The sequence below is a fragment of the Nannospalax galili genome, unplaced genomic scaffold (assembly GCF_000622305.1).
Source record: "Nannospalax galili isolate Female #2095 unplaced genomic scaffold, S.galili_v1.0 scaffold100, whole genome shotgun sequence".
NCBI lineage: Eukaryota > Metazoa > Chordata > Mammalia > Rodentia > Spalacidae > Nannospalax > Nannospalax galili.
The window spans coordinates 3,850,079-3,875,878 of record NW_008352891.1 but is presented as its reverse complement, the minus strand read 5'-3'; the positions used below and the strand labels follow the sequence as shown (position 1 = coordinate 3,875,878).

At 45.3% G+C, this 25,800-nt stretch overlaps 1 protein-coding gene across 5 annotated transcripts in view; it reads left to right on the top strand.

Moving 5' to 3' along the window:
- Lpin1 (lipin 1) overlaps positions 1-25,800 on the top strand; it is a 176,299-nt gene that overhangs the window by 91,219 nt on the left and 59,280 nt on the right. Inside the window, exon 1 of one of the 5 annotated variants that reach the window (XM_029554557.1) lies at positions 17,951-18,009. The exons of 2 other annotated variants lie outside the window; for them this stretch is intronic. Coding sequence is in view for 1 of the 3 variants with exons in the window: in XM_029554556.1 (XP_029410416.1) it covers positions 18,470-18,520 (51 nt within the window). In the remaining 2 variants the exon portion in view is untranslated. Of the gene's footprint in view, positions 1-17,950; positions 18,010-18,235; positions 18,521-25,800 lie in introns of those variants that run through there. 2 more of the 5 variants (XM_029554558.1, XM_029554556.1) reach the window with 2 other exon arrangements.

Here is a 25,800-nt window from a genome sequence, read left to right as displayed (position 1 = left end):
GCGAGGGGGGGGGATGGAAGGGTGAATGTGGCTTAGGGAGTCCCAGCGCGGTACTTTTTTTTTTAATATTTAAAAAAATTTTTTTAGAAGAAGCATTTCATTACAGCTTTAACATACTCAATAACAGTTTCCAGAGCAAAGATACATCTCTTTCAAAAGTGGTTATAAAATTTTTAGGTTCACTGTTGAATTAATACAGTTATACAATATTGAACTCAGTATAAGCCCTGTAGGCCATAAAATTGAATGAGTTTTTAACATTTTAAAAAGATCTCCATTTCACTTTTAAAATAGACTGTTTCTTACAGAAAGACTCATTGTTTTTGCTAATACCACTGAGATGTTGGCACATGCATCTCTAATTTGTATGGATCTGATTATTACTAGTCATAATCAGTAAAAAAAAAAAAGCATCACTCTTATGACCCTCAAAGTTCTCAAACGGAATTCCTGAATACTGTTGAAATGTTTTTGCAAATCTGACATAGAAGTCAAATATAGTTTCTCCTGGCCTTATCTTACATTGCTGTATTTTGGCCCAGTCAATAATTTTTAGGAATAATTTTGGTATTTTAACACAGAGGTGGTTTCCTAACTCAACGGCAGGCATTTTAGCATCAGCATCTATTTTATTAAAGTGCCCAAGGAGATTCCTCCATTCTGCCAAGACAAGCCATTCCTTTGCTTTCCCTCCTGGAGCCAATAACTGAATTAATTGATATAAATTAGAAAATTCTGGTTTATGTATCAATATGATCAAGGCATGATCTGAAATTCTTTAGCAAATCCTAGAGGGTTCTGACATGGGTCAGGGAACCGCCTAATCAAAGATTTCAGCTCACTTTTTGTCCAGGGAGTATAAATAGTATCTGGATCCCTTCTTCTGGGTTTTATGTTAAAAGGAACCATAACAATTTTTAATTTTGGTATAGAATTTTGTTTCTCTTGAGATTGGCTGAAGTCCCTTGGGAATTGTTAGTGTCCTCCGGAGAAATGCTAGGTAATATTTCTCCATTACTAGGGAGAAGAGTGGGAGGAGAGGATGGTGAATGAGGAGGAAGTTGAAGATCTGATAGAGGAGGCAAAGTTAGAAGGATGGGGGCAGAGGTTTGAGAGAGTTAAGTTCTTCAGCATTTATCTTTAGTTTTAACACAATCTATAAAATTTTTTGATTAACCTCCTGTCAATATCTTTCTTTAATTCTGATACTGTTTCTACAAGTCTCTTATTCATTTCCTGTAAATTGGCAATTTTATCATTTCTTCTCTTAGATGCTTCTAAAATCACATGCAAGTAGGCTGCCCATTCATTATGTTTTGTTCTATTACCTAGGGCTTCTAGTTTCGCATGCAAAAATATCAATTTTGGACCATCAGAGGTTGTACATTGAGGGAATCATAAAGCTAAGTTATTTTTGGCTGGATAGCCCCATTTTTCCAAATATTTGCAAGTTGAAAGTCCCTAATTATCATACATAAAGCCAGTTGGAGTGTCAGATGTCAGTTTATCTTAAAATATTTCTTCTTTTTTGGAAAACTTGTTTCCTATTTCTTTTTCCTGAAAAATTGCAAGCCTGTTTTGGATTAGGTTTATGTGCTGCTTTTGTGGTGGACTTTCTCAGCTTTCACCCTGAGACCATCTTTCCCACTGGGTCTCATGCCTATCCTCATGTTTACAGAAAGGTGAGGGTGCTCAACATACAGGGTGATCAAACCCTTGTCTGTGTCTATTTGTACAAGCCAATAAAGTTCCTTTTGACCCAGAAACAGGGTATGTTTGTTGGGTTTCCCTTTGAGGCCATTATACATTCTGGGGAATACCTCCTTGATACCTCCACCCTGTTGGGTTGGAGGGAACCAGTGCCTCTTATCTTCAGTGTCTTTATGATTAAGTGCTCATAAAATTCCTAAGCTAAAGGTGGCAAGGTTCAAAAAGCAGGAGAAAGCCCCATGGGGGTGGGGTGGGGGAATGAATTAGGTATTGGAAGAGTTTCTGAAGACAAAACTAAAATCAAAATATATCAAAACCAAAATCAAGACAGACCAAACAAAAACCAAAATGCCTTTACCAAAATGCCTTTAAAGGCCTAGAAGCCAACAATACTGAAAACCAAACAATCAGAAACAAAACACTTCTGAAGCAAACAAACATGAATACTTTAAATACTTTGAAAGCAAGCAAATATCTAAATAAATAAAATCCTGAAAACTGCTCTGATAAACCAGTAGACTGTCAACAAAATCTAGGGAGGTCTGGGCCACAGAAAAGGACTCAACAATTTCTACTCAAGAAGGCAGTGCTGGATGATGGGCTGTAAGGGAGGGCTGGCTGGTATACCTGGTGCCAATCAAGTTGATTTATTCAGTGAAAAGTAGATTGTTCTTTTGGGTCTCAGGTTGGGTGCCAAGAACTGTCAAAAAAAGAAACAACAGCTTTTACAAAAGGAATGAAAGAGATGGGATTATTCTGGAGCCAAATATGAGTGACCATGGCCTGGGAGTACAGATTTAGGTTTCCCCAAATACTATGTTCTAATTGATAGGCAAAAAGTAGCCCTATGACGAATACGGGTTGATCAGGAGAAAGCACCAGGACACAGATAAAACTCCATCAGAATAGAGTTTATTAGCAAAGAAACACATGGGACAGATTCACTTCCGGGCAGGGAAAATGTCTGCCCAGGTTGTGAGCTGGACTTCCGGGCAGGGAAAATGTCTGCCCAGGTCGTGAGCTGGGGTCTTTTAAAGGGGGAGGCTTCTGCTTCCTGCAGAAGGTGGAAAGATGTATTTTTTTTTAAAGTTGGGCAGGGGGAAGTGGGAGAGCAGGACTGTTAAAACCTGTTCTCTTTAGAGATCAAAGGGGAAGCCTGCTGTGTTGGCCAAACAGTGGAGAAAAGTCTGCTTCTCTTGACTTCAAAGACCAAGGTGCTCATCAACTTGGTTCCCTTTTCTCGGGAGCTCGAGAAGTTCGTGAGACCCTGTTGGTAAGAGGGCAGGGCTATCTGAACCTTAACATTCCAGCCTTTTGTGTTATAGGATGGGGGTGCTGTTGTTGTCTTGCTACTTCCTGATGGACAGGGTCAACTTGGGGGGTGCTGGATTAGGGGTCGATCAGACAGTGGGAATTCCCTCTTCATGCATCTCAACAGGGTTCTCGATGGTTGACAGGCGCTTGTATACATGTGAAGGGAAGGAGATTAACAACTGATTAAAATTAGTACCAGAGTAAGAGTTAGTTTTTGGATTTTGGTCCTGAAAATATCTGAAGAGGCAAGGAGCAATGGTTAGCACCAAGGTAATAGCTCATTTTTAATTTTTTTTCTTTTCTGCCAGGGCTGAACTTGAGAGTGATGGACTCAGGATTTGTTTTCAGGCATTTTGATAGCTGTTGGAGTGGCTAGCTCTCCCACTTCCCTCCGCCCAACTTAAAAAAAAAAATACATCTTCCCACCTTATGCAGGAAGCAGAGGCCTCCACCTTTAAAAGACCCCAGCTCACAACCTGGGCAGACATTTTCCCTGCCCGGAAGAGAATCTGTCCCATGTGTTTCTTTGCTAATAAACTCTATTCTGATGGAGTTTTATCTGTGTCCTGGTGCTTTCTCCTGATCAACCCTATTTGTCATATGGTAACTACTTTATCTATCAGTAATGAAGTAGCAATTTCATGAACCTTTTATAGTAACAGAACAAAGAAAGTCATAAACCAACATACTTTCAAATACATTGGTGGGTACATTCAGTAGGTGGGTCAAAGCAAGGCAGGGAGAATTCTGCTATAGACCTCCGATGTTATCTGATAACCTTCTTAGCCTTTTGGTTGGTGGGAGCTAGGGCTTTGTTAATATATTCCTAAAGTTTTTTTTTTTTTTTTTAAATCTGTTCCTCACAAGATGTGAAGTCAGAAACAGAGCTGGGCAAGAAGTGGCTATTTAGGGGCTAAACAGGGTCCAAGACAAATTGTAAATAGATTCTGGATCTGCAACATTCCAAACTCTTCACAGTCATTGAAGTGCTAATCAGTTGATCAGCCTTGCAGGAAGTTCATTCCAAGATGCAGGATTTTTCTGGGAACTTCCATTCACACCAGGTTGTGTCCCAAACTAACAGTTTCTAATATGGATAGCCAGTGCTTCTTTGAGTAAGCCATTTAAATACCAGTACTGAGATTGGCACTGAAAGACTGTTAATCCTGCACTATTTCATTAAAATGAAGGTGGCTCATCTCATGTGGTGGTGTGTGCCTGGAATCCCTGAATTTAGGAGGTGTTGGCAGGATGAATTGGGCGTTCAAGGCCAGACTGGGCTACAGGAGACATTATCTCCCAAAACCTAAACCAAAACCAAAACAAAACCAAAAACAGAGGGCAGCTCTCTGTTCCCTTTTTCCTTTACGCTAAAGGACAAAAATTCTTATTACTGGGTATTTAAATCAGTTGCGACCACCTCCATTGTAGGGCAGGGAACTAAGCTGATGGTGTAATGGATAATGTGCTTGCTTTCTCAAGGGATCTCTAGTCATTAACATATTTTCCCTCTTTCCACAAGGACCTCAGGGCATTCCATCTTTAAAGTTTCAACTAACACATCAGAGTCCAAGGGTCATCTCTCTCTCCCAGGAAGGACAGACACTTTGGTGCTGGGATTTTGTAGGGGGAAAAGGGGTGGGTTTTGTTTAGCTCGTAGGAGATTGTATGTGAGGGGAGGATTTAAAAACATGTTTTTTTCCTTTTCTTTCGTCAGCCAAGGAAGATTGAAATAGAAATCCAGGTCTTCAGGAAAGGTTTCTCAGCCTATTTCTGTGATGTTAGGTTATTGGAGAAAAACTTTCAGCTGTTTTCTAGATGAAGCTAAATGTAGCCAGATATTGAATTAACAAATCTAAAGTGCCCACAGGTCATATACGCCAAGGAAATACCCCAGGGACAGACAGTTGGTTGGAAACCGATGTTTCAGTTGCACTTTTTTTCATGCTGGGGATTGAACCTAGGGTCAGGTGAGCACCTTACCAACTGAACGATATCCCTAGACTATGAACCACTTTCTTAGAGAACATTTCTACTGAGGGTTACCGACCTTATTTCTCCTTCAAAAACCATACTGCCTTTGTGTTAGGTTAATTTGTGCATCTTCTACTATGTCAGAAAAATTTATCATTTTTAAAAAGCTTTGAAATCATGCCAATAAGCTAGTAGTGCTAAAAGGCCACAAAAGTACATTATCAGTTAAAAATTTTTTTCTCTCCCCAAAGTTTTATGTGCAGTTAATAGTCGTCAGGTGGAATCGGCGCTTGAGGCCCCACCTCATTTCTGAGGATCTGTAGGCAGTTACTGGTCACTTGGGGAAGGAGATATATTTTCTGCAGTGGTCTAGCTACTGGAAGTTGCCCATGTTCCTATAAATACTCCTTCACTCATGCTTCTGTAAGCAATCATAATAAAGGTCATTGGTTTACACACACACACACATACACACACACACAATTGTTCTGATTGATTGAATAAAACTTTATTAGACTCCTTTCAGAGTCTCTGGCTTTAATGTTTGAATAAGAAGGGAATATGTTGTGTTTTTGAAGATCAGTATCTGACTTGTGCTATAAAAATTGCATCAGTTACTCATGTCTTTTTATATTTGGACATTTTAAAATTATCATGAAAGAAAAACATAATGAGTTTAAGAAAGTATTCTTCTGCCAGGCGTGGTGGTGCACGCCTTTAGTCCCAGAACTTGGGAGGCAGAGGCAGGTGGATCTCTGTGAGTTTGAGGACAGCCTGATCTACATAGTGAGTTCCAGGCCAGCTGGGGCTACAAGGAGACCTTTTCTCAAAAAGACCAAAAAAAAAAAAAAAAAGTATCTTTCTAATTAGCAAAGTTTAAATTTTTATCTATACCAATTAAAACTATAATAGATTTTGAATTAACCAGAAAAATGAGAAAAAAAAAAAAAAGAGGTAGGCCTAGTTGAAAGTCCTTAGGTTATTGGGGTACTACCCTTAGAAGAGATGCTGGTACATGGGAGTGAGTTAAATTTTGTGGGAGTGGGTTGTTATAAATAAGACCCATGCCTATGTATCCATCTTTCTTTCTTCTTTCTGCAATTCTGTGAAACCAGCCAAAGAAATCCTCAATGGATACTAAATCGGAGGGGCCACCTGATCCTGGGCTTCTAAGACTGTGAACCAAATAAATTCCTTTTTTAAAATCAAATAAACCAGCCTCAGGTATTCTGTTATAACTATAGAAAATAGAGTAATACAAGATCTATGTCTTGTGCCAAAATAACCTCTGTGGCAAAATGTCTTACAACCTTTAAGTGAATGTTTATCGTTAGTGAAAGAAAAATTGTTCTGGTTATGCAGATCTTAGATTTCAAAATGAACTGTTGCAGAGACGATAACTGGAATTACAGTTATTGTAATTGTCTCTGTCTCTGCATCCTCCCCCCCCCTCGTTGTACACAGGAGTCAGTCCAAATTGTGGGCCTCTCTGACCAATATTTCAGCATCTGTTGGAAAGGAAAGCAGATGTCGATGTGGGAGAGAGCTGGAGAGTGTTTGGCAGCTATGCTCAGCTCTTCCACTCTGTCCTCAAGGATTCTGCTCCCCTCCCCCAACACGAATTCTCCATTCAAGAAAACTCACTCAGTTACATAGTCCCTTAGCCTTGTCTAAATATGCTGTCTGTGTGGTTCCTACTCCCTCACAGCTTGGCAAAGTATACTTTCTAACTCTATAGAGCATTAGTTCCAAGCAGAATTTCAGTAAATATGTCTCCTCTGTCTTGTTCTGTTTCTTAGGACATTTGAGCACCTCTTATAGACCAGAGCCTGGAATTTAATGTGACAATAGGTATGTGTACAGATATACCCCCCCCACACACACATACACACACGCACACACACCAATTATCAGCCTCTTAAAAGGGTATGGAAAGAATTTATAAACTACTGCAGCAAATGCTCTAGGAAAAACAGGGACGGTAGTCTCTTTCCCTTATTGAACAAGAAAAAGAAAAGTGGGAGCCTTGAGCTCCCATGACATAGCTCCCCTCAGAGGGGTGTGGGAGGGGTAGAGAGTTGAGACAGTTCCTCCATGATGCTTGCACAGGCAGCATGTTTAGAGCATCTTTGATGCTCCTTTCTGTGTATGTTGCTTTGTTTATGGTTGATGTTAACATTGCTAATAATGGAACTCTTCTATGTACAAAGGAGTATGTGTTTAAATCCAGGAAGTAGCCTTTAAGTCTCCTAAGCACCAGCCTCTTTCCTGTGTCAACTTAGGTCAGGCAGTCAGTTTACAGGTCACTCAGTAAGCCTTTGGAGCCCTTCCTGTGGTCTAGCACACAGCAGACCCTGTGGGATGGGGAAAAAGCAAGTTAGTGAAGTCCTTGTCAAAGACTTCACCACCAGCCCCAGGTTCTAGGTCAACCACGACAGGCATCCAGGCAAGCAAGCTGGCAGCTGCTGTTTATACAGGCAGCATTTAAATTCTTCACCATAAAGGGTCTTATACTTTGTTGGCAAACTCTGTTCCTCTTTGATTTCCTTGTTCCTTCATTAGAGATTAATGATTCTATTGCTGGGCATTGTAGATGTTATCTTAACTGGTGCAAAGGTCCATCTGCTGAACCACCTCCTAGTAGCTGAACAATTACCCCAGGGCTGGTGCATATAGATGCCTTATTACCTGCAAACAAGCTGCACAGTGTCTTCTTGGCAGAAACCTGATTTTATGTGGAAGCCAGCAAATAAAGCCAGAGGCTGAATGGCTCAGCTGACTGATACCCAAGCTGTGGTGCAGGTTCCCCGGCTTGCTGGTGAGTCCTAGGGAAACACTGAGTGACCTCAGCATTGTCCCTTTGGCACGTGTTGACTTTGTGGATTTAGAACTACCTAGGCGGGTTTTGTTGTTGTTGTTGCTTGTTCAGAATACAAGCTTTTCTTCTGGTCTGCTAAATCATTACAGGCTTTTAGAAAGAATACTATAAAACTGGGTGGTTTAAGAACAGAAATGGATTTCTCACAGTTCTGAAAGCTGAAGTTCAAGACTCAGAAGCCTACTGCATGGTGAGGTTCTGGTGAGGGCTGACTTCCTGGCCTGTAGACAGTAGCCTTGTCACTGTGACCTCATGGCCGAAGCTCTAATCCTACTATGGGAGCCCTACCCTCGGGGGTCTGAGCTATACCTAATCATCTTCTGAAGGCCCTGCCTCCTAATACCATCACCTTAGGGGGTAGAACTTCAGTGTCTAAATTTTGAGGTGATTTAAATGTCTAGTTCACAGCAGATGCATTTCTCCCTTGGAGCTAAAAAATAATTCCAAATATTTGTTCTAGAATAGACTCAACTAAGGGCTGGGGATATAGATCAGTTGGTAGAGCGCTTGCCTAGCCTGCACCAAGCCCTGGGTTTGATTCCTAGCACTGTATAAAACTGGGTATAGTGGAACACACCTTGGCTACATAGCAAGTTCGAGGCCGGCCTGGGATATATGAGACCCTGCCGAGACCCTGCCTCAAAAAAGCAAAAACTATAGTACAGTAGATTTACCTACTTCATACTGATAAGGCCTTGGCAACGATTAAACTTTAGAAATTTAGAAAGGACGAAGCCTAAGGTAAATGCAGACATTCTGCTCCAGTGTATCCCAAAGGATACCATTTCTAAGGTGACAATGCAGATGCCTTCTGCTGATGTGGGTCCTGTAGGCCTATAAGTTGGACCAGGAAGAGAGGGGAGGTGAGAACATGAGTTTTCCTCCACTGCTTCGACTCCAGAGGTCATTGCAGCTACTGGGATGCCCACTTATGGTACTGATGGGAATAATGGGAGAGAAATTTACCCCACTGCCTGAAATGGCTGAGAAACAAACGAATATCTGAAACCACAGTCATTGGAGAGTGGAGGACAGGATTGGGAGAAGGGAAGCAAGCAAGAGGAGACCAGTGTGTACCAGCTCAGCAGGGAAGAGCTACCCTAAATAGTGCCCAAGGGCTCCCCAAGAAAAGGAGCCACTGGAGTTGAAGGTGCTGGAATTGGTAGGGTAGAGAGTAGACAGTCAGCCCAGAAAAGTCTCAAAGTCTGCTGAGGGCTTCCTTTACTCTTTGACTGAGCCTCAGTCTGCACACACTGGGATTAAAGGGGTGTATTGCCATGCCCTGCCTTAAGGAAAATTCTAAGCAGACAACACATAACAAAAATTATGTTCCCATTAGAGTGGGAAGATCTCCTGTAATACAGAGCATTGGGCAGAGGACTGGGAAGGGAATCCCACAAGATTAGTGATAGATTATTCGTAGCACAAGAGCTGTGCTTGGATCTGCTGGAACCACGCTTAAAGTCATGCCTCTGAAGGCTCAAACTAATGTCGAGTGTCTTACCTGCATTCTAGAGCAAAGTCTAACAATGCTTGCAGGAGCATAACGAGGTCCAGCTGCCCACAGTACAAGCTCAATGTCTAGTAACCAAGCATGCATAAGGGGCATGTAAAGAAGCAGAAAGAGGTTGGCCATCTGGAGAAAAGTCACCCAATTTGAGCTGGATTCATGACTTGCTACTGTGACTAGACACCTGACAGAAACAACTGATGGGAGGAAAGTGCTCTTTGCCTCCAAGTTCTAGAAGATTCAGTCCGTGGTGGGAGGGAAGGCTTGATGGTGGAGTTTGTGGCGGTGGGAGCATGCTGAGGCTGCTTATTACAGTATCACAGCACCAGAAAAGAGATGGTGGGACAAGAAGTGGGTAGGTCAGAACCCGAAAATTAAGCCGGGTGTGGTGGCACACATCTTTAATCCTGGCACTCAGGAGTCAGAGGCAGGCGGAGCTCTGTGAGTTCAAGGCCAGCCTGGTCTACATAGTGAGTTCCAGGACAGCTGGAGCTACAGGGAGACCTTGTCTCAAAAAAAACCAAAAAAAAAAAAAAGAAAAAGAACCCTCAAATTAGTCCCCCTAGCAACCTGCATCCACCAGCTAGGTTCTATGTCTTAAAGATGCCACAGCCTTCCACTCCCAAGACAGTACCCCTGCTGGGGACCAAGTTTTCAAATACAAGAACCATTCAGTTTGAACCATAATATAAATAGACCCAGAATAATCAGAGATGGTAGAAGTAGTGGCCAAACAATGAGGTCGCTAACGCTGTGAAATGTGGATGCTTTGAGTCAGTCAAAGAAACAGAAACAGAGTCATAGAACACAGCAGTTACGGGTACATGAAAAGGTGATGTGGGGAATGGCTCATGGGATTGTGAACACAGAAGTTTCTAACATTATCTGAAAGCAGAGAACCAGGAAAGCCAGAGGAATTGCTCAGCTTGTGGGTGAGGTCAGGAAAGCCTGGAAGCCTGGAGTTCAGATGTCCAGGACAGAGGGAGGGAGGGGAGAAGGGAAAAAGGGAGGGAGGGAGAGAGAAGAGAGGGAGAGGGAGAGGGAGGGAAGGGAGAGAGAGAGAGAGAGAGAGAGAGAGAGAGAGAGAGAGAGAGAGAGAATACTCCCTGTCTCTGTGTCTGTGTTCTAGAGAGAGAGAGAGAGAGAGAGAGAGAGAGAGAGAGAGAGAGAATTCCCCTTGTCTCTGCTTCTGTGTTCTATCCAGACCCCTCAGCTGAGGGATGGTACCTCCCACATTGCTGGGAAATGGTTCTTACTCAACCCATTGATTCAAATGCCATTCTTTCCAGAAACACCCTCAAAGAGAGATGGCTTTTCCAGATATCTAGGTATTCCCGAACTCAGTTAAATTACCCATCATAGCTAACCATTAAACTGTTCCATCAGAACTCAGGAATTGCTAGATTGGATTAAAAGAAAAAAAATTAAAGAAAATCACACTTGATGTCCTCAACAAGAAACTCATTTTAGACATACATGCACATTAAAATTAAACAGATGCTGGGCATGGTGGCTCACATCTTTAATCCTGGCACTTGGGAGGCAGGTAGAGCTCTGTGTTTGAGGCTAGCCTGGTCTACGTAGTGAGTTCCAGACCAGCCAAGTCTACATAGTGAGACCTTGTTAAAAATCAAAGAAAAAAACCAAAAAGTAAACAGAATAGAAAGATATTTAATGCTATTGTGAATCAAAAGAAAGCCGGAGCCTGGCATGGCTAGCACATGCCTATAATCCCAGCACTGGGGAAGCTGAGGCAGGTGGACTGGTGTTTAAGGGGAATTCCATCTACCCTAGCCTACAGAGTGAGAGAGTTAAAAGCAGCCAAGCATGGTCGTGCATACTTTTAATTCCAGCACTCATGAGGCAGAAGCAGGTGGATCATTTTGAGTTTGAGGCCTTAGTGAGTTCTAGGCCAGTTGGGGCTACCAGGAGACCCTATCTCAAAAATAAATAAGGTAACAAAAAAGTAAAAGCAAACTAAACAACACCAAAAAGAAAAACAAAAACGTAGACTAGTTTATTAGCATCAAACAAGATAGGTTTCAGTGATACAGAAAAATTCTTGGAACAGCTAAGAGATCAAGCGTTCACCCAGGAGAGACTAGGAAAGCACCTTTATTCTTTCTCACACGTGGGATCCCAGAATTAGCAACAAACGCTTCAAGATTTTCTGCGCCCTGACCTTCAGTAGTACGGATGGGGGTTAAATAGGCCTTTTTACATCATCATTTTATGGCTAGCACCTGGGCCCTACGGCTCTTTGCTGTGCCATGCTATCTCAAGAAAAATCCCTTCCTGAGCTCACTCAGTCATCACAGCCCATAAAGTCATCACAGCCATGGGTCAGGACATCTGCTGCCTTTTGATCAGGCCAGGCTAATTGGGTAGGAATCCCTTAAACGGTCATTACAGTTTACAAAAACAGATTATCACCTGCAGAAGTTTAGATAGCTGACATGTTTGATCTACATTTTTTCTTGGACTAATTGGACCAGGTGCCTCATTAAACCATTTGGTGAACTTTCCATTTTCTTAGTTTCACAGCTGTTTCAGTAGATAGACATGGTGAGGGGAAAGCATTGCAGAGCTTCGAGATATTACAGAGCCATAAAACATCACTGAGTAGTAAAACATCACAGGGGTGCATTTTCAAGATATCAAGTAGAACAAGAGGAAACTACAAATGCCCTAAGCTTACAGGGACATTATATAAGAATATAGTTAGTTATAAGAATATAACTTTTCCTTATAAGAACATGTGGTATCAGGATATGAGGGCTTTAGAGCAGAGAGACATGGGAAGGGAGAGGGCCTCTGTGTGGCAAGGAGCTCTGCCTCCTGGCATGGAGGACTGCTGGGTACTGCTTGCTGTCTATAAAAATGTCTTGTTCTGCCAAGCATAGTGGCGCATGCCTTTAATCCCAGCACTCGGGAAGCAGAGGCAGGAAAATAAGAATTTGAGGCCAACCTGGTCTACACAGTGAGTTCCAGGTCAGCTGGGTCTACAGGGAGACCCTGTCTCAAAAATACCCCCCCCAAAAAAAGTCTTGTTCCTGTCACTGGACCTGAGATTAACTTTGAGGCACAAAAACTTTTGAAACCCTTTCCCTCAGAGGTGCCAGTAATCAGAAATAACAAGTAGAAACCCAGCAAGACCCAGGGCTGTTCATTCCAGGAGGTGAGGCATTGCATGCATTCCCTCAACTGGGTGCCAATACATCCTAGAGGTCACAGGGCAGAAGTGGGAAGTCAGGCCTCTCCTCACACAGCCTCACAGACTCCTTCAGAGCACAGTCAGAGCACCAGTGTGCTTATTCTTAATTTGAGGACCAAATATTCCTTTCTCAAGCCAGGGAAGGAAACAGGTCTGATGGACAGCAGGAAAACCTTCTCAGCTACACTAGTAGAAGCCCAAGTAAAACTATCTTCAGCTGTGCCACCAATTTGCCTCAAGACTCTGTGGAACGTGAGACTGAGTCTGGTCTTTGAAATCTCTCGTGAACGTTGTTGGGAGTGAGCAAATGGTGTCCTCAGGTACTGTGGTGTGTGAGCTGCTGGAACTCAAGACCGTTTGCTTAACAGAAGATGCCTAGAACGCTCATTGACTGGCATCACCATGACGGTGTCAAAGTTTTGTTATCTGCCAAGGTGCCCTGGTCTCCTGCACAAGCAATGCATTTTAGCAACTACACCAAAATGAACAGTGGAAATTGTTTCTTAAATGCCTGCCATTCGTTCATCATCAATATGTCTGTGAATGCTGAGTGGAGAGAGTGTTTTATTAGACATCTGTGTCAAAATATAGTAATTCATCTGGTCTCGCCCTAACTTGCTGAGCTGGGGCTGGTCACCTAGCCACCTCAACGATGAACAGCCAAGGAAGCTGAGGTTCAGTCACACCTGCCACAGGGATGGGCTGGACTGGAACTCAGGCCTCTGTGATTTTAAGCCCTAGATGTGTGTCTCCACCCATGTCACCTCTTGTAACCGAGAGGGTATATTGGACTAAAGCCACACCCTCAAAGGCATCCTTGTACGCTTCAGATCAACAGCCCCTGTGGGCTGGTTGCCATCAAAGTGCCAACGACACAGGGAAATCACAGATACAATGTGCAAGTGTCACTGAGCTGGCCTTGTCTTGTGCTAGGCTAAACCAGGGGCAAAATACTCACACAGGCAAGGCTACCTTGAAAAGGAAAACACGAGACTCCATTGATATGGAGCACCCAAGCTGAGGAGACCCCAGGGAAGGACACAGTGTGAGAGTCTTCTTGTGAGGCCCTGGGGAGCAGATGGCATGCCAAGCAAGGTATGCCATGAGGTCTAGTTTCTGTAACTGGCCATGTAACTTCAGTCACCTCTAAGTGCCTTAGTTTCTTTCCTCCTTAACCATATGGAATCACCAAAGGTATCAACTCCACAAGACCTGTTAAAGGAAGAAATGTATTTGAGAACTGGGTCTAGCTTGTAAATAGCATCTAAATGTGCCAGGTGTGGTGGTGCACACCTTTAATCCCAACACCTGGGAGTCAGAGGCAGGCAGATTTCTATGATATGGAAGCTAGCCTGATCTACATAGCCAGTTCCAGGCCAGCTGGGGCTACAAGGATATCCTATCTAAAAAAATAAAAACAACCCCCCCAATCCACCCAAACCCAAAAGAACAAAAAACCAAAACCCCCAAAACAGCAATCCCCCAATAAATAACAACAAAAAACAGTATCTAAATGCTAGCCATAAGCATTAGTGATACTGGATGATTCTCTCGGCCTCACTTTTCCTGCCTATAAAGTTTTATTTTTTAATTGGTTTATATTCATTTTCATAAAGATGGGTTTCATAAACATTTTCATTTAAGTATATCCTGTAACCTGACCATGTTCCCACCCCCTCAAACCCTGAAGGTTTCTCTCCCTCTCAATCCTTGTTGATCACCCATCTGGGAATGTGTGACTTGAGACACATTCCTCACAGGACTGGTGCCCCTCACACTTGTCTAACAAGGTCACAGTGACTCAGAAGACTGACTCAGGGGCTATTTTCTTCCTAGGACTAGAGCCCAGTGGAACAGTTTCTGTTTCCCGCAGTGGCACCTGCTGTTCCTAAGTCATGGAATTCTTTCCTCTAGTCCCCGGTCACACTGAGGGTGTCTTCTGTCACTTTCCTTTGTACCTTGGTGTCTCCTTTCCTGCATTAGCCCTCACACTGCCTTCTGCCCTAGCTCGGTTGGTTATGAATCCTTCCCAGGTGACCAGAGGAGAAAGGTTATCCTGGTCCGTCTTGCTTGCCCTCAGGGAGAGACAGCTACATATTTGTTATGACTATCTCTGCCCACCCAAAGCCAGCCACTGTTTCTGCCAGCCCTAGTGCACCCCAACTTCTCTGCACATAGCGTTGGCTAGCCCCTGCATTCAGCTCCTCTACCTGACCTGAATTGTCTTAGAGTAGTCCATGCTCTGGACTCCAAGCTGGGCTGAATCCTCTAGCTTGGGGAGTGGACTGGGAAAACCCTTCATCAGTGGGCAACCCTTGGGTTCATAGCAGTGCTGAACTCAACGATCACTACCCTAGACTGTATGCCCCTGAGGACAGTTATCCCCATGCAGCCTGGGCACCAAGCTCACAGCCCCACGATGCTGAGTGAGGGAGGCCATGGGCAGGGGCTGATCCTCTGAGAGACAGGGTACAGACACTATGGTCACAGTGTAGATGTCACCCGCTTTTGTTGGCTCTGAGCTTGCCTGCTTTGCTGCTGTGTTGTATGCCTGGGCTCCCGGGAAGCCTGTTGTGGCCTGCGTGTGGCAGAGGAGGATACATGCTGCTGTCTACTTCTTAGTGTGTTGGGGTAGATTGAAGTGGTGTGGCCCCCAAGGTCCCCACTTGCTCTCCTCTGGCAGTTGCCTCTATACCTCCTTGAGACTTCCTTTGCCCTCCTAGAGTGTTACCCTAACTAGTGCCTTTCGATAGCCCAGGGTGACCTTCTGAAGTTTTCATTCCCTGCTGTGTTTGCTCCTGACCTTTGCTATCCATGGATTACCCTTCTCTTCCTCTCCCTGTAGAACCAGGACCTATGACACCCTTCGCTTCTCCCAGGGAATTCTCTCTGGCCAGCCACAGTCCCATGGGCTGCATGAGATTCCTAGAGAAATGGGGTCCATTGTCTCAACAGTCTGATAGCCAAAGGGAGGGGCACAATGTCTCTTTAGATTATCTTCAGTCCTGTTAGGAAGGAAGGTTACAACTGGGGCAGTCCACTTCTACCTGGAAAATCCCTCCCTTCCTAGAAGTCCTATCATTGGCACTCCTGAGATCCTTTCTATCCAGACTTTACATAGCTAATCTCTGGAGTGGGGTGATCAGTCAGCTGTTTGTCTGCCTACAATGGCTATGGGGTTCCATGAAAAGGGCTGCTCAGCCTCCTACACACCTCCGCCCAGGCACCCCTGGACCAGGCCCTTAGTTGTGTAGTGATTGATCTGGGAAACAGAATCTTAGGACGTTACAGTTAATTGTTACTGTCTGAAAATGAGGGAGGTGGGTTTTCAGCTAGAAGGTTGGCTCTTATTTTCATCCCCAGGGACCCGTCCCTGGCAAGGCGAGGAACAATTCACTCTCCCTTGTTTAGCAGAACAGTTCTTAGCAAGACAGGGCTTGTTGTCCTTAACGATGGACACTTGTTCTTTCTGGGGGAACCCTCTGAGGAGTGGGCAGCAGTCACCATATCCTTCTGGAATTCCCATTCCTCATTATACTGGATTTTAGAATTGAAAGTCAAGTCTGCACCAAGTCCTTTTCATTCTCAAAATGGACCTACTTAAAATGAGCATCTCTACTCACTTCCCAGATTGTGAAACTGAGTCCTCTACCCAGGATGATGCTGGGTTGCTGAGCCCAGGCTTGGTTCCTTCCTCCCCCAGCAGGAGTTGTTAGGTTATTTCCCCTCTTTCCAGTTGGACTAAATGCTGCAGGTCCAGGGATTGGCCCAGGAGATCACCTCAGCTCCAGGGCTGAGTCACAGCTCAGTCACCAGCCAGGTTGCTGACAACACAGCCTGGGGCCCCACCAGGGGGGCTCCAGACAGTGCAGGGTTAGAGCACCAGGCTTCAGAGACTTTAGTTTCAGTTTCCTTAGCTATGCAACCTGACCTAGTGTTTTCTTCTCCTCGTGTGCCTGAAAAAAAATGTCGTGCTTATGCCTCTTCCCACCAGCTGTAAATAAAGCTGGACCCAACTTGCTGTGATTCCAGCGAGACTCATACTAATCAGAGCTGTCCTAGGGGAGTACCAGAACCCAGGTTCATTTTGTGGGGAGAGGGCTTTGGGCTGGATTTTATGTGTTTAGATGCCCCCCTTCCCCATCTTCAAATATGAAAAAAAATCATTTTTTTTAAGGCTTCATTTAAGTAACAGGAAGTAGGACTTGTTTCCCAGAAAGCCTGGAGGGCAGCGGAGAGGACAGGATGCGTTCCTTCTGGGGTCTAGCAGCCTCAGGGACTTTTGTGGGCAGCATGGAGAATCCTTGTGGTTGGCTTATAGTTGCCCCAAGCCCAGCTAGAGTGAGTTTACACCTGGCTTGGGGTGTGTGTGTGTGTGTGTGTGTGTGTGTGTGTGTGTGTGTGTGTGTGTGAGTAGAGAGAGAGAGAGAGAGAGAGAGAGAGAGAGAGAGAGAGAGAGCGCTCCCGAATGATACAGTCTTGGGCTGGGGGTGTAGTTCATTTGGTAGAGTGCTTGCCTAGCATACTTGCATGCAGGAAGCCGTGGGCTCTATCTCCAACATTGCACAAATTTGGGACGGTGAGGCATGCCTGCAGTCCCAACACTTGGGATTAGATAGATGATCAGGGTCATTCTTGGCTTCATAGCAAGTTTGAGGCCAGTCTGGGATGCATGAGACTGTGTCTCAAAACCAAACCAAACCAAAACACAAATTTATTGTCCCGAGGTCTCAGTTCCATTGTATCACCCTCTGCTGATTTGACTTCAACCATTTCATCCCGTTATTACTTATTCATACCCTGCCTTGCTCCCTGGTGGAGAATGTAAGCCAGGAGGGAGGCGGGAGGACATGTTAGTTGAAATTGATCATTGGCATAGTGAGACATCACACACCATGAGAACTGAGTGTAGATGGCAGTGTGGGCAACAAGCCTGCCACTTTAACGTTGAAGAAACCAGGCCAAGAGTCAGAAAGGTCAAGCACAGCGCCCTTGAAGTTCTGAGGTAGAGGGACAGGAGGATAGACGAGGCCCAGGAATGTTTCCCTATCAGCCCCTTAGGTGTATTTTGGCCCTCCCGGACTCCAAGGCATCCCTGTGCATGTGACAGGCTGTTGAAATGGAAGGCTTTGGTTCTGGGAAGGAGACTCAGAGATGTGGCCGGAGGGTCCCCACTCCCGGAAAAAGCCAGGGCAGACGGTTCACTTTGGGGCTTTGGGGGTCGGCGGGTCCCCAAAGGAACCACGGCTCGCGTGCCTCCAGAGTCCCCCTCGCACCTCCCCAGCCCCGCCCCCGGCCCGCCTCCGTCCCCGCCCCCGTCCCGCCCCCAGCTCGCGCGCCCTTTACTGCAGCACCGAGCAGGGTGTTTGCATACAAAGGCGGCCGCGCTTGCCGCTCATCTGTGAGTAGGTGCGCGGAGCTGGGGTTTGGCCGGGCGGAGGGATCTGGGATGCTGCTGGAGCTGTGGGGCGCTTACCCGGGAGGCGAAGAGCAGGCCCCGGAGGCGGGGTGGGCCGCGCCTGCATCCCCTGGGGCCTTCTCCCGGAGCGCCGCGCCCCAGGCACCGCAGGGACCCGGGGCGGCCGAGCTCCGTCCCGGCCAGCCGGTGCGTTTCCTGGTGGCCAGCAGTCAGCCCTCCCCAGGGGTCTAGGATTCAGGTTTTGCCAGCCCTGGAAACTGAGGCTCAGGCACGCTGACCTCCGTGCCCTCCTCCAGGCAGCCTCCGGCTCCGAATTTGGGATCTCAGATTATAGAGCTGGCGCCAGGCTTCCACGCACCTTTTCTGCAGCCTGGTGGGCTCTGGGCCTGTTGCTCCATCAGCCACCTCTGCAGATCACTTTGCTTGGGGGAAGGCCGGGGAAAATACGGGATGAAAAGTAACGCTTTGGAAGTAACTTCTTGTGATGGAGCCAGAGTCCAGGTAGCTGACTGATAATTTATGTGGTCAGTAGTTGCTGCAGAAAGCGGATGGCAACCCTAGTTTTGACTACCGAAAGGAAACTTGAACTAAAGCAGAAAGGTTGGGGGCGAAGATGAGCCTGTAATAATTCTAAATTTATTCGGGGATGACCTGGCCATAGGATTGTCACACTATTTATCCTTTGCTTCTAATTTGGGTTTAATGAATGAAAGCAGTTTAGTCATGTATAGTAATTGAGGACTAATAAGTACAACTGGCATGTGAACATTGTTTAGTGTCTCCAGAAATGCTCTAAGATCCCAGTGCATTTGGTTCTTTTGGCTGATAAAGCTTCTTGTTTGCTGACATCGGTTTTATTATTACAGGTTTTTTTTGTGTGTGTGGGGGTGTGTGTCTTGGCTCTTTTCCTTTTGCCTGGGCCCCATCCTTGTTTCTGTCTTATTGCTGTGCCAGCCTGTGCTGCTTCTACCCTCCAAAGGTAACAGTTGTCAACAGACATACTTGTTAGAAAGAAGAGGGACTGCCAGGGTCAACCTTCTGGGTCTTGTTGCAAAGGTGGTAACCTGGGGTTCAGGTGAGCTAGATGGCCTCCTTGGTTGCTGCCGTGAGTGGAGCAGGATATCTGCCGGTAGGTCTGGGCCAGCAGGAGGACTATGGGCTCTGCTGACTGCTAGGTCTTGTCTGTTGCTCTCAGGGTTTTGGGGGTGGAGAGGGAAGGGTCAGGAGATGGCAGGATACTGCAGAAGGAAAGGCCAAGACCACCCTAGTCTGAGATGAATGGCTGTAATAGCACTGACTGCTGATAGCTAAAGAAAATGTGGGCCAGACTCTTCTCCAGCCTGAACCTCAGTTTCCCTGTCTTGAGTGAAGGGGGGATCACACTTGTTTACCAGATGATTGCCAGAATGGAACTGAGATGCTCAGGAGCTACTGGGATATGACATGGGGTCACTGAGTCCTTGGGATGCTGTTATTTTAAGGGAGGAGCTCAGGGTACCATCCAGGGCCCTTTGTAGGGTAGGGGCAGTCCTACCTAACTAAAGCTGGCCTCTGGTCTACAAACTATCTTCCTGAGATGACCTCTCCCCATCCTGTTACCACCTTAGATTCTGTATCCATTTTCCTGTGCTTTCTCTCTCACAGTCTGAAAGGAACCTAAACGAGATGAACTGACAGATGGGACTGTTTAGGGGGGCAGGGACCTTGTTCCAGGAAGGTTGAGCAGGATTGGTGTCCTTTGTGTTCTTAACAGTCCTGGCTTTTGTAGTCTTTTGAGAAACACCCAGAAGCAGGTGATACACTGGGCCACTGAGGCTGGTTGTTAACTGGGCTGCATTTGGGCTTCCTCAGATGTGACCTGGAGCTTTTGGCAGATCCCGACAAGGCTGACCCTAGCACTGCCACTGTCAGGGTCACAGCTTCACTTTTTATTGAACTCAGGTCCAGAGATCTAACAAACCCATCTCCTTTTAATATCGGAATGGGGTTTATGGCAGAAGGAGGGAGTGAGAAGGGAGCCAAAGAGCCAAGACTACGGAGTCATTTTATAGTTCTTTTTGTTTGTTTTTCAGACAGGGTCTTACTATATGGCCTTGGCTGCCCTGGAACCCCCTATTGGCCTCAAACAGAGATCTGCCTGCCTCTGCCTCTTGAGTGCTGGGATTAAAGGTGTGTGCCACCATGCCTGGCATTTTATAATTTCTTAATTTATTCAAGGTCCTAAGAGCCTCTTGATGGACTATTAGTTTCTGTAGCTTGTGCTTTCCAAGCCTGAGGGAGGGGCCAGACAAACCATGCAGTATTGGAGACTATACTTGGCCTTGGGGCTAAGCCCTCAGGATCCAGAACCCAGTGGCTCTATCCTGTGTTCTCTCCTACACATCTCCGCAACTTCCAGGCCTCCTCAGCTTTCACTTAGTCAACAAGTTGAATAGCAGCTGGGTTGGACTGGACTGGGCTGGGCTGGGCTGGGCTGGGCTGTACTATGGAGGCTGGAGTATTAGGAATACAGGGAGCTTGTCTGTTCTGAGCTCTTCCCACAGTAGGCCAGCTTAATAGACTGACTAGCATTTTGCTTTTTAAAAAGTATAATAGAACAGAACAGAAAGAATCAGTAGAGTACCAGTCCTTAATTAGCTATGGTTTTGTATACTTGTTTTTAAGTGTGTGTGTGTGTGTGTGTGTGTGTGTGCGTGTGTGTGCGCACAAGGATTGTGTTCAGGTGCAGGCTCTGAGCATGTTGAACTTCTGACCTTGCCACAAGGCATCAGAAGTTTGGTTGGCTTTTGGGTAGTTTCTTGCCTAGGGCTCTCCTCATGGAAGGCCCTTTCTTCCTCTGCAGGGCAGTGGTTTACCTATGGGGATTTTTCACTGTTTGATAAAATATTGATGTGAATCTATGTAACTGTTCTTGAAGGGTGGGGGAGTTGAGCTGTCTTAAGCTATGAATTTTTTTGTTGTTATGTCTCCAACTTTGGGGTGCCTTGTTGAAGCCTTGTACTTTTAGATAGGGTGTCACCTTGTAGCTTGGACTGGCCTGGAATTTGCTATATAGCTCAGGCTAGCACTGACCTTACTGTGTTGCCCAGGCTAGCCTGGAATTCAAGCTCCTCCTGTGTGTCATCCTCCCTGGTGCTGGGGTATCCTGTCTGAAGCTTTGCTTATAGTGAATGTAAGCATACCTTCCAGTACCTTTGTATTCTTTTTAACCAGTTGTAGCCCTTGCTCTGCCCTTTTTGTGTAGGTACAATTTAAATACCTTAAACTTAAATACATGCGAGGTACTCCACTGCAAGAGACTAAAGTATGGTTTTGTCTGGAGCCCTTTGTCACCATGGGATTAGCACCTGGCTTTTAATCTGTCATGTGTACTGTGGAAAGGAATATACAGACTATCTCATAGCACCCCTGGATGGTGGCTGCTGTTGAAATCACCCATTTTACAGACACAGAACTGAGCTGCAGGCTGATCACCTGCCCAACTTTGCCCTTGGTAATGACATTAGTGATGGACCCCTGGGATCTGAAGGCCAGCCATGCCCTCTGCTGCCTGTGCTCCTGCCCCTTGGGTCTATCTCGTCCTCCTTGGCTGGCAGCTCTCTCGGACACTTGGGATATGTGGCCTGATACTAATGGCTGGGGTTGGGAGGGTGGGGCACCATATAGTAGTCGCAAGAGCTGAGCATTCTTGACCAAGACACACATCTGGACAGAGGGCTCTTGCCAGTGTGTGAAGAGAGCCTGTCACTGGGACTTCCAAGAGGAACAAAGGTCCTGTGACCTGCAAGGGAACTAGTGGTTAGAGGCGAAGGTTCCCAGTCTCAACCCAGGGCAGTGTCACAGAGCACAGAGGCCACACCATGTCTTCTGTGTCTTCATGCCCTGCTGACCAAGCCCTAAGTGCTTCTTGGCAGGGACCTGGTAGCATTCATCACCTGGGATCATAATACCCACCTGTCGGAAAATCTCAGTTTCTGCCTTCCATGCAGAGCAGGAATTGTGTCTGTATTGTCCCCACCTCTCATACCTCTTTTCTTTTAAAATCAAGATTAATGACAACCTTATCAAAAGCAGTATATACATTTTGGGGTGTGTGTGTGTGTGGTTGAGCATGCCATGGTGTATGTGTAGAGGTCAGAGGACGACTTTGTAGTGTTGATTCTCTCCTTCCACCTTTATATGGGTTCCAGGGATCAAGTGCCTTTACCAGGTGAGCCATCTCACCAGCTCCCTTACACCCCTTTTCTGCTGAGTAGTTTCAGTGACATGGAGACTCTGAGACCAAGTGAACAGGAGTTTTCAGCCTTCCCTATTGCAAACTGCTGTGCAAATGATGCCTGGGTATACTGAAAAGTCTAGGTCCCGTGCCCATCCCCTCAGGGGTGGCCCTGTGGGTATTAATACTCCTGGAGCCCACATCTTACTCCTATTTTTAATAGCTTCATAATGTTCCATTCTTTGATGTGGTTGGTTTGTAATTTATTACTCCAGAATCCTGTAGATCTTGACATTATTTTTGTTTTTCCCAGTCCCAGTCAAGTCTACGATTACTGTCATCCCACATAGATCTTGTTGTTTCTGGGGGCTGGCCAGATGGCTCAGTGGGTAAAGGCAGCTACTGCCAAACCTACCTGATGACCTGAGCTTGATTTCCCAGAATCCACATTGGCAGAAGGAAAGAACTGATTCCCACTAGATGTCCTCTGACACTCACATGCGCATGATGGTATGTATGCATCCACACACCTACAGAAACATGCACTCTAAATAAGTAAGGTGTTAAAAAAAAAGGAAAAATAAAAAAAGCTCTTGTATCTGTAGAATCGATTCTTGCCATGGAATAGCTGAAGTTTCCTGATTGAACCAGGGGGCAGAGCCTGCTGGGGTTTGCCGTGATTAGAGACCCGAAAGTGTGTGTGTAGTGCCTGTGATGCTGCCTTCACCACCTCTGGAGTGTTTATGAAATGTTTTGATTTTGGAGCTTCTGAAAGGCCCTGTTTTTGGATAGTGTCTTACCCTGTACCCCTGACTGGCCTGGAATTTGCTAGTAGACCAGGTTAGCCACCTGTCTCTTCCTCTTGAATGCTGGGATTACAGGTATTAGTCAATCATGCCTGGCTAGGCCTTTATTTTTTTTTAAATGTGTGTGTGTGTGTGTGTGTGTGTGTGTGTGTGTGTGTGTGTAGGTGGGTATGCACATGCATGTGGAGGCCAGAGGTTGACATTAGTGTCTTCCTTAGTCACTCTTACTTTTGGGGATAGGCTCTCTTACTGAACTTCTTGCTCACTGATTCAGCTACACTGACTGGCCAGCAAGTTCCAGGGAGCCTCCTCCCCAGCTCTGAGGTTATAGGCATGCTTCTGGCTTTTAAATTTTATTTCTTTTTATGTATGTGTATCTGCTTGTCTGTGTGTGTACCACATGTGTGCCTGGCACCCAAGGATGCCAGAAGAGAGTATCTGATCTCCTAGAACTAGAGGTATAGATGGTTGTGAGCTGTGATGTGGGTGCTGGGAACCAAACCTGAGTCCTCTGCAAGAGCAGCCAGCACTCTTAACTGCTAAGCCATTTCTCTAGCATCTTATTAAAAAAATGTTTTATTTATTTTTAGCACCTGGCTTTTATGTGGGTGCTGGGTATTGAACTCAGGTCCTTATGCTTTTGAGGAAAGCAGTTTATCAACTGAGCCCTCCCTCTATTGATTTACATGTCTATGGTGGGGTTGATAGCCTTCTATAGATGCTTGTCCAGGTGTCTTCCATTCTCTTGTGAACTTAAGTATTGTGAACAGTTTTCCATGGAGCTGACCTAAACCTGTCCTCACCCAACTGTAACATTCCAAGTGCTGGCATGGTGTTAGCAAAACCTGTGGGCTTAGGAAGTCTGTGGCAGGGCTTTTGAATTCTGGCAGATTTTCAAAAAAAAAACAACCCCCCCCCCCAGCATTTCTTGGCCGTTTGTGGCCTGGTGATAAATTCTGCCAGTTTTGGACTAAATGCAGAATTTTCTGATGTCACAATTAGGTGAGGAGTCATGAGACGTGTGGCACTTCTTTTTTTAAAGTTTTAGAAATGGAATTTTTATGAATTTCATACAATATATTTTGATCACATTTAGCTCTCTTCCCCATCTGCACCCCTCACTGCCCCATTACTACCCTCTGCCTGATTTCATATACTTTATTATGTATATTATATGTATTAAATATATATATATTAATATATATTAAAGCCTATTAGGTCAAATTTGTGTTCTCACATGCCTTTTGGTGTGGGTCTATCCACTGGTGCCTGGTTAATCTACCCAGAGTCACACCCTTCAAAAGACTGACTCCCCTCACCAGTAGCTATCAGTTGCGAATAGTTCCTCAGCTAGGGTTGAGGTTTCTTACTATCTCTCCATGTCTTTGCTGGAATTTTTGTTGGGCTTGATCTTACATTAGACTTGTGCATGCTGTCTTCATTGTTGTGATGGGGCACTTCCTGATGGTATCCCTAGGCCATATCTGGGAGAGTTTGGGACTGGGACAGCAGGAGCATTGATCCTCTGCTGAGTGCTGGATTATTGAGGGGGTGCAGCCTCTGGGCCCCGGTAGGGGCTGTGGAGGGAGGGATCCCTTCCTGTGTCCGTAGGAGCTCCATACATGAGCTCCATGTTTGCTTACCTTAGGAAGAATTTACCCAGAATGGCTATCTGGAAAGATGGTATTTCAGTGGGAAGTAATAACCTCAGAGAATTTAATGTTGGTTCAGAATATCAACCCAGAAGCTGTTACACGAAAAAAACAAAACAAAACAAAAAACAAACAAAAAAACAAAGATTGTGTATTTTGTTGTCCCAGAGTCCTGCGAAGTGTTGAGCTTAGTTTAGAGATCCCCAGGCTGGTCAAATGTCTTTGTGAGATCTGGCCAAGTTCTTACTGTGGAATCGCATCTCCAGGATGTTAAACCCTGTCAGGTGCTATTTCTTGCCAAATTTGAAGATTAAAATCAGCAGATGGAAAGGAATCTGGTAGCTAGTATCTTCCAGCCACTCAACTGGAAATTTAAGCATTCGCCTTTGTTCTCTTCAGGGTTTTCTGATCTTCCTTTACACTGAGGTTTTTCAAACATTGTTCAAACAGGTGCCCTCAGTGCCCTCTCTCTCCTCCTGTGTCTTCAGGGAAACTGAAAAACGTTAATGGGATTAAGGGCCTGTGGGGAGGCCGCTCTGCTTGGGGAAGGTTTGTTCCCAGCTTCTTATCTTCAGGTAAATCGAATTAGCTTCTTCCTTGAGCTTTTCACTTCTAATACAAATGAAAGAAGTGAAATTTGGAATTTTATGTTCTGCTGTTTTGGTTTTTTTTTTTATTTGATCTTTAAAGAAATATTTGCACATTTATTTTTAAAAAACCTAAAACCTGTTTTTATTTTTCAAAAATTTTGTGTATATTGTGTCAGTGTGTGGGCATGTGCGTGCGAGGTCAGGTACCCTCGGGGGCTAGAGGCATTGAATCGCTGGAGCTGAAGTTACAGGCAGTTGTGAGATGCCTGATCTGGCTGCTGGGTCAGTATGTGTTTTTACCCACTAAGCCATCTCTCTAGCCCACATGCACTGCACTTTGAGAACAAAGCCTGATAAGGGGGCAGAGAAAGGAGAGTCTGGCCTCTTCACTTCCTGATCACTGCCTCATCACTTCAAATTTAGTAGGTTCCTGAGAGGACCTGGCTCAAGCCAACTGTTAAAAGCTACTGTTTGTCACATGCTGTGGTTGTCCCCTCACCCCCACCTCAAGTGCCTG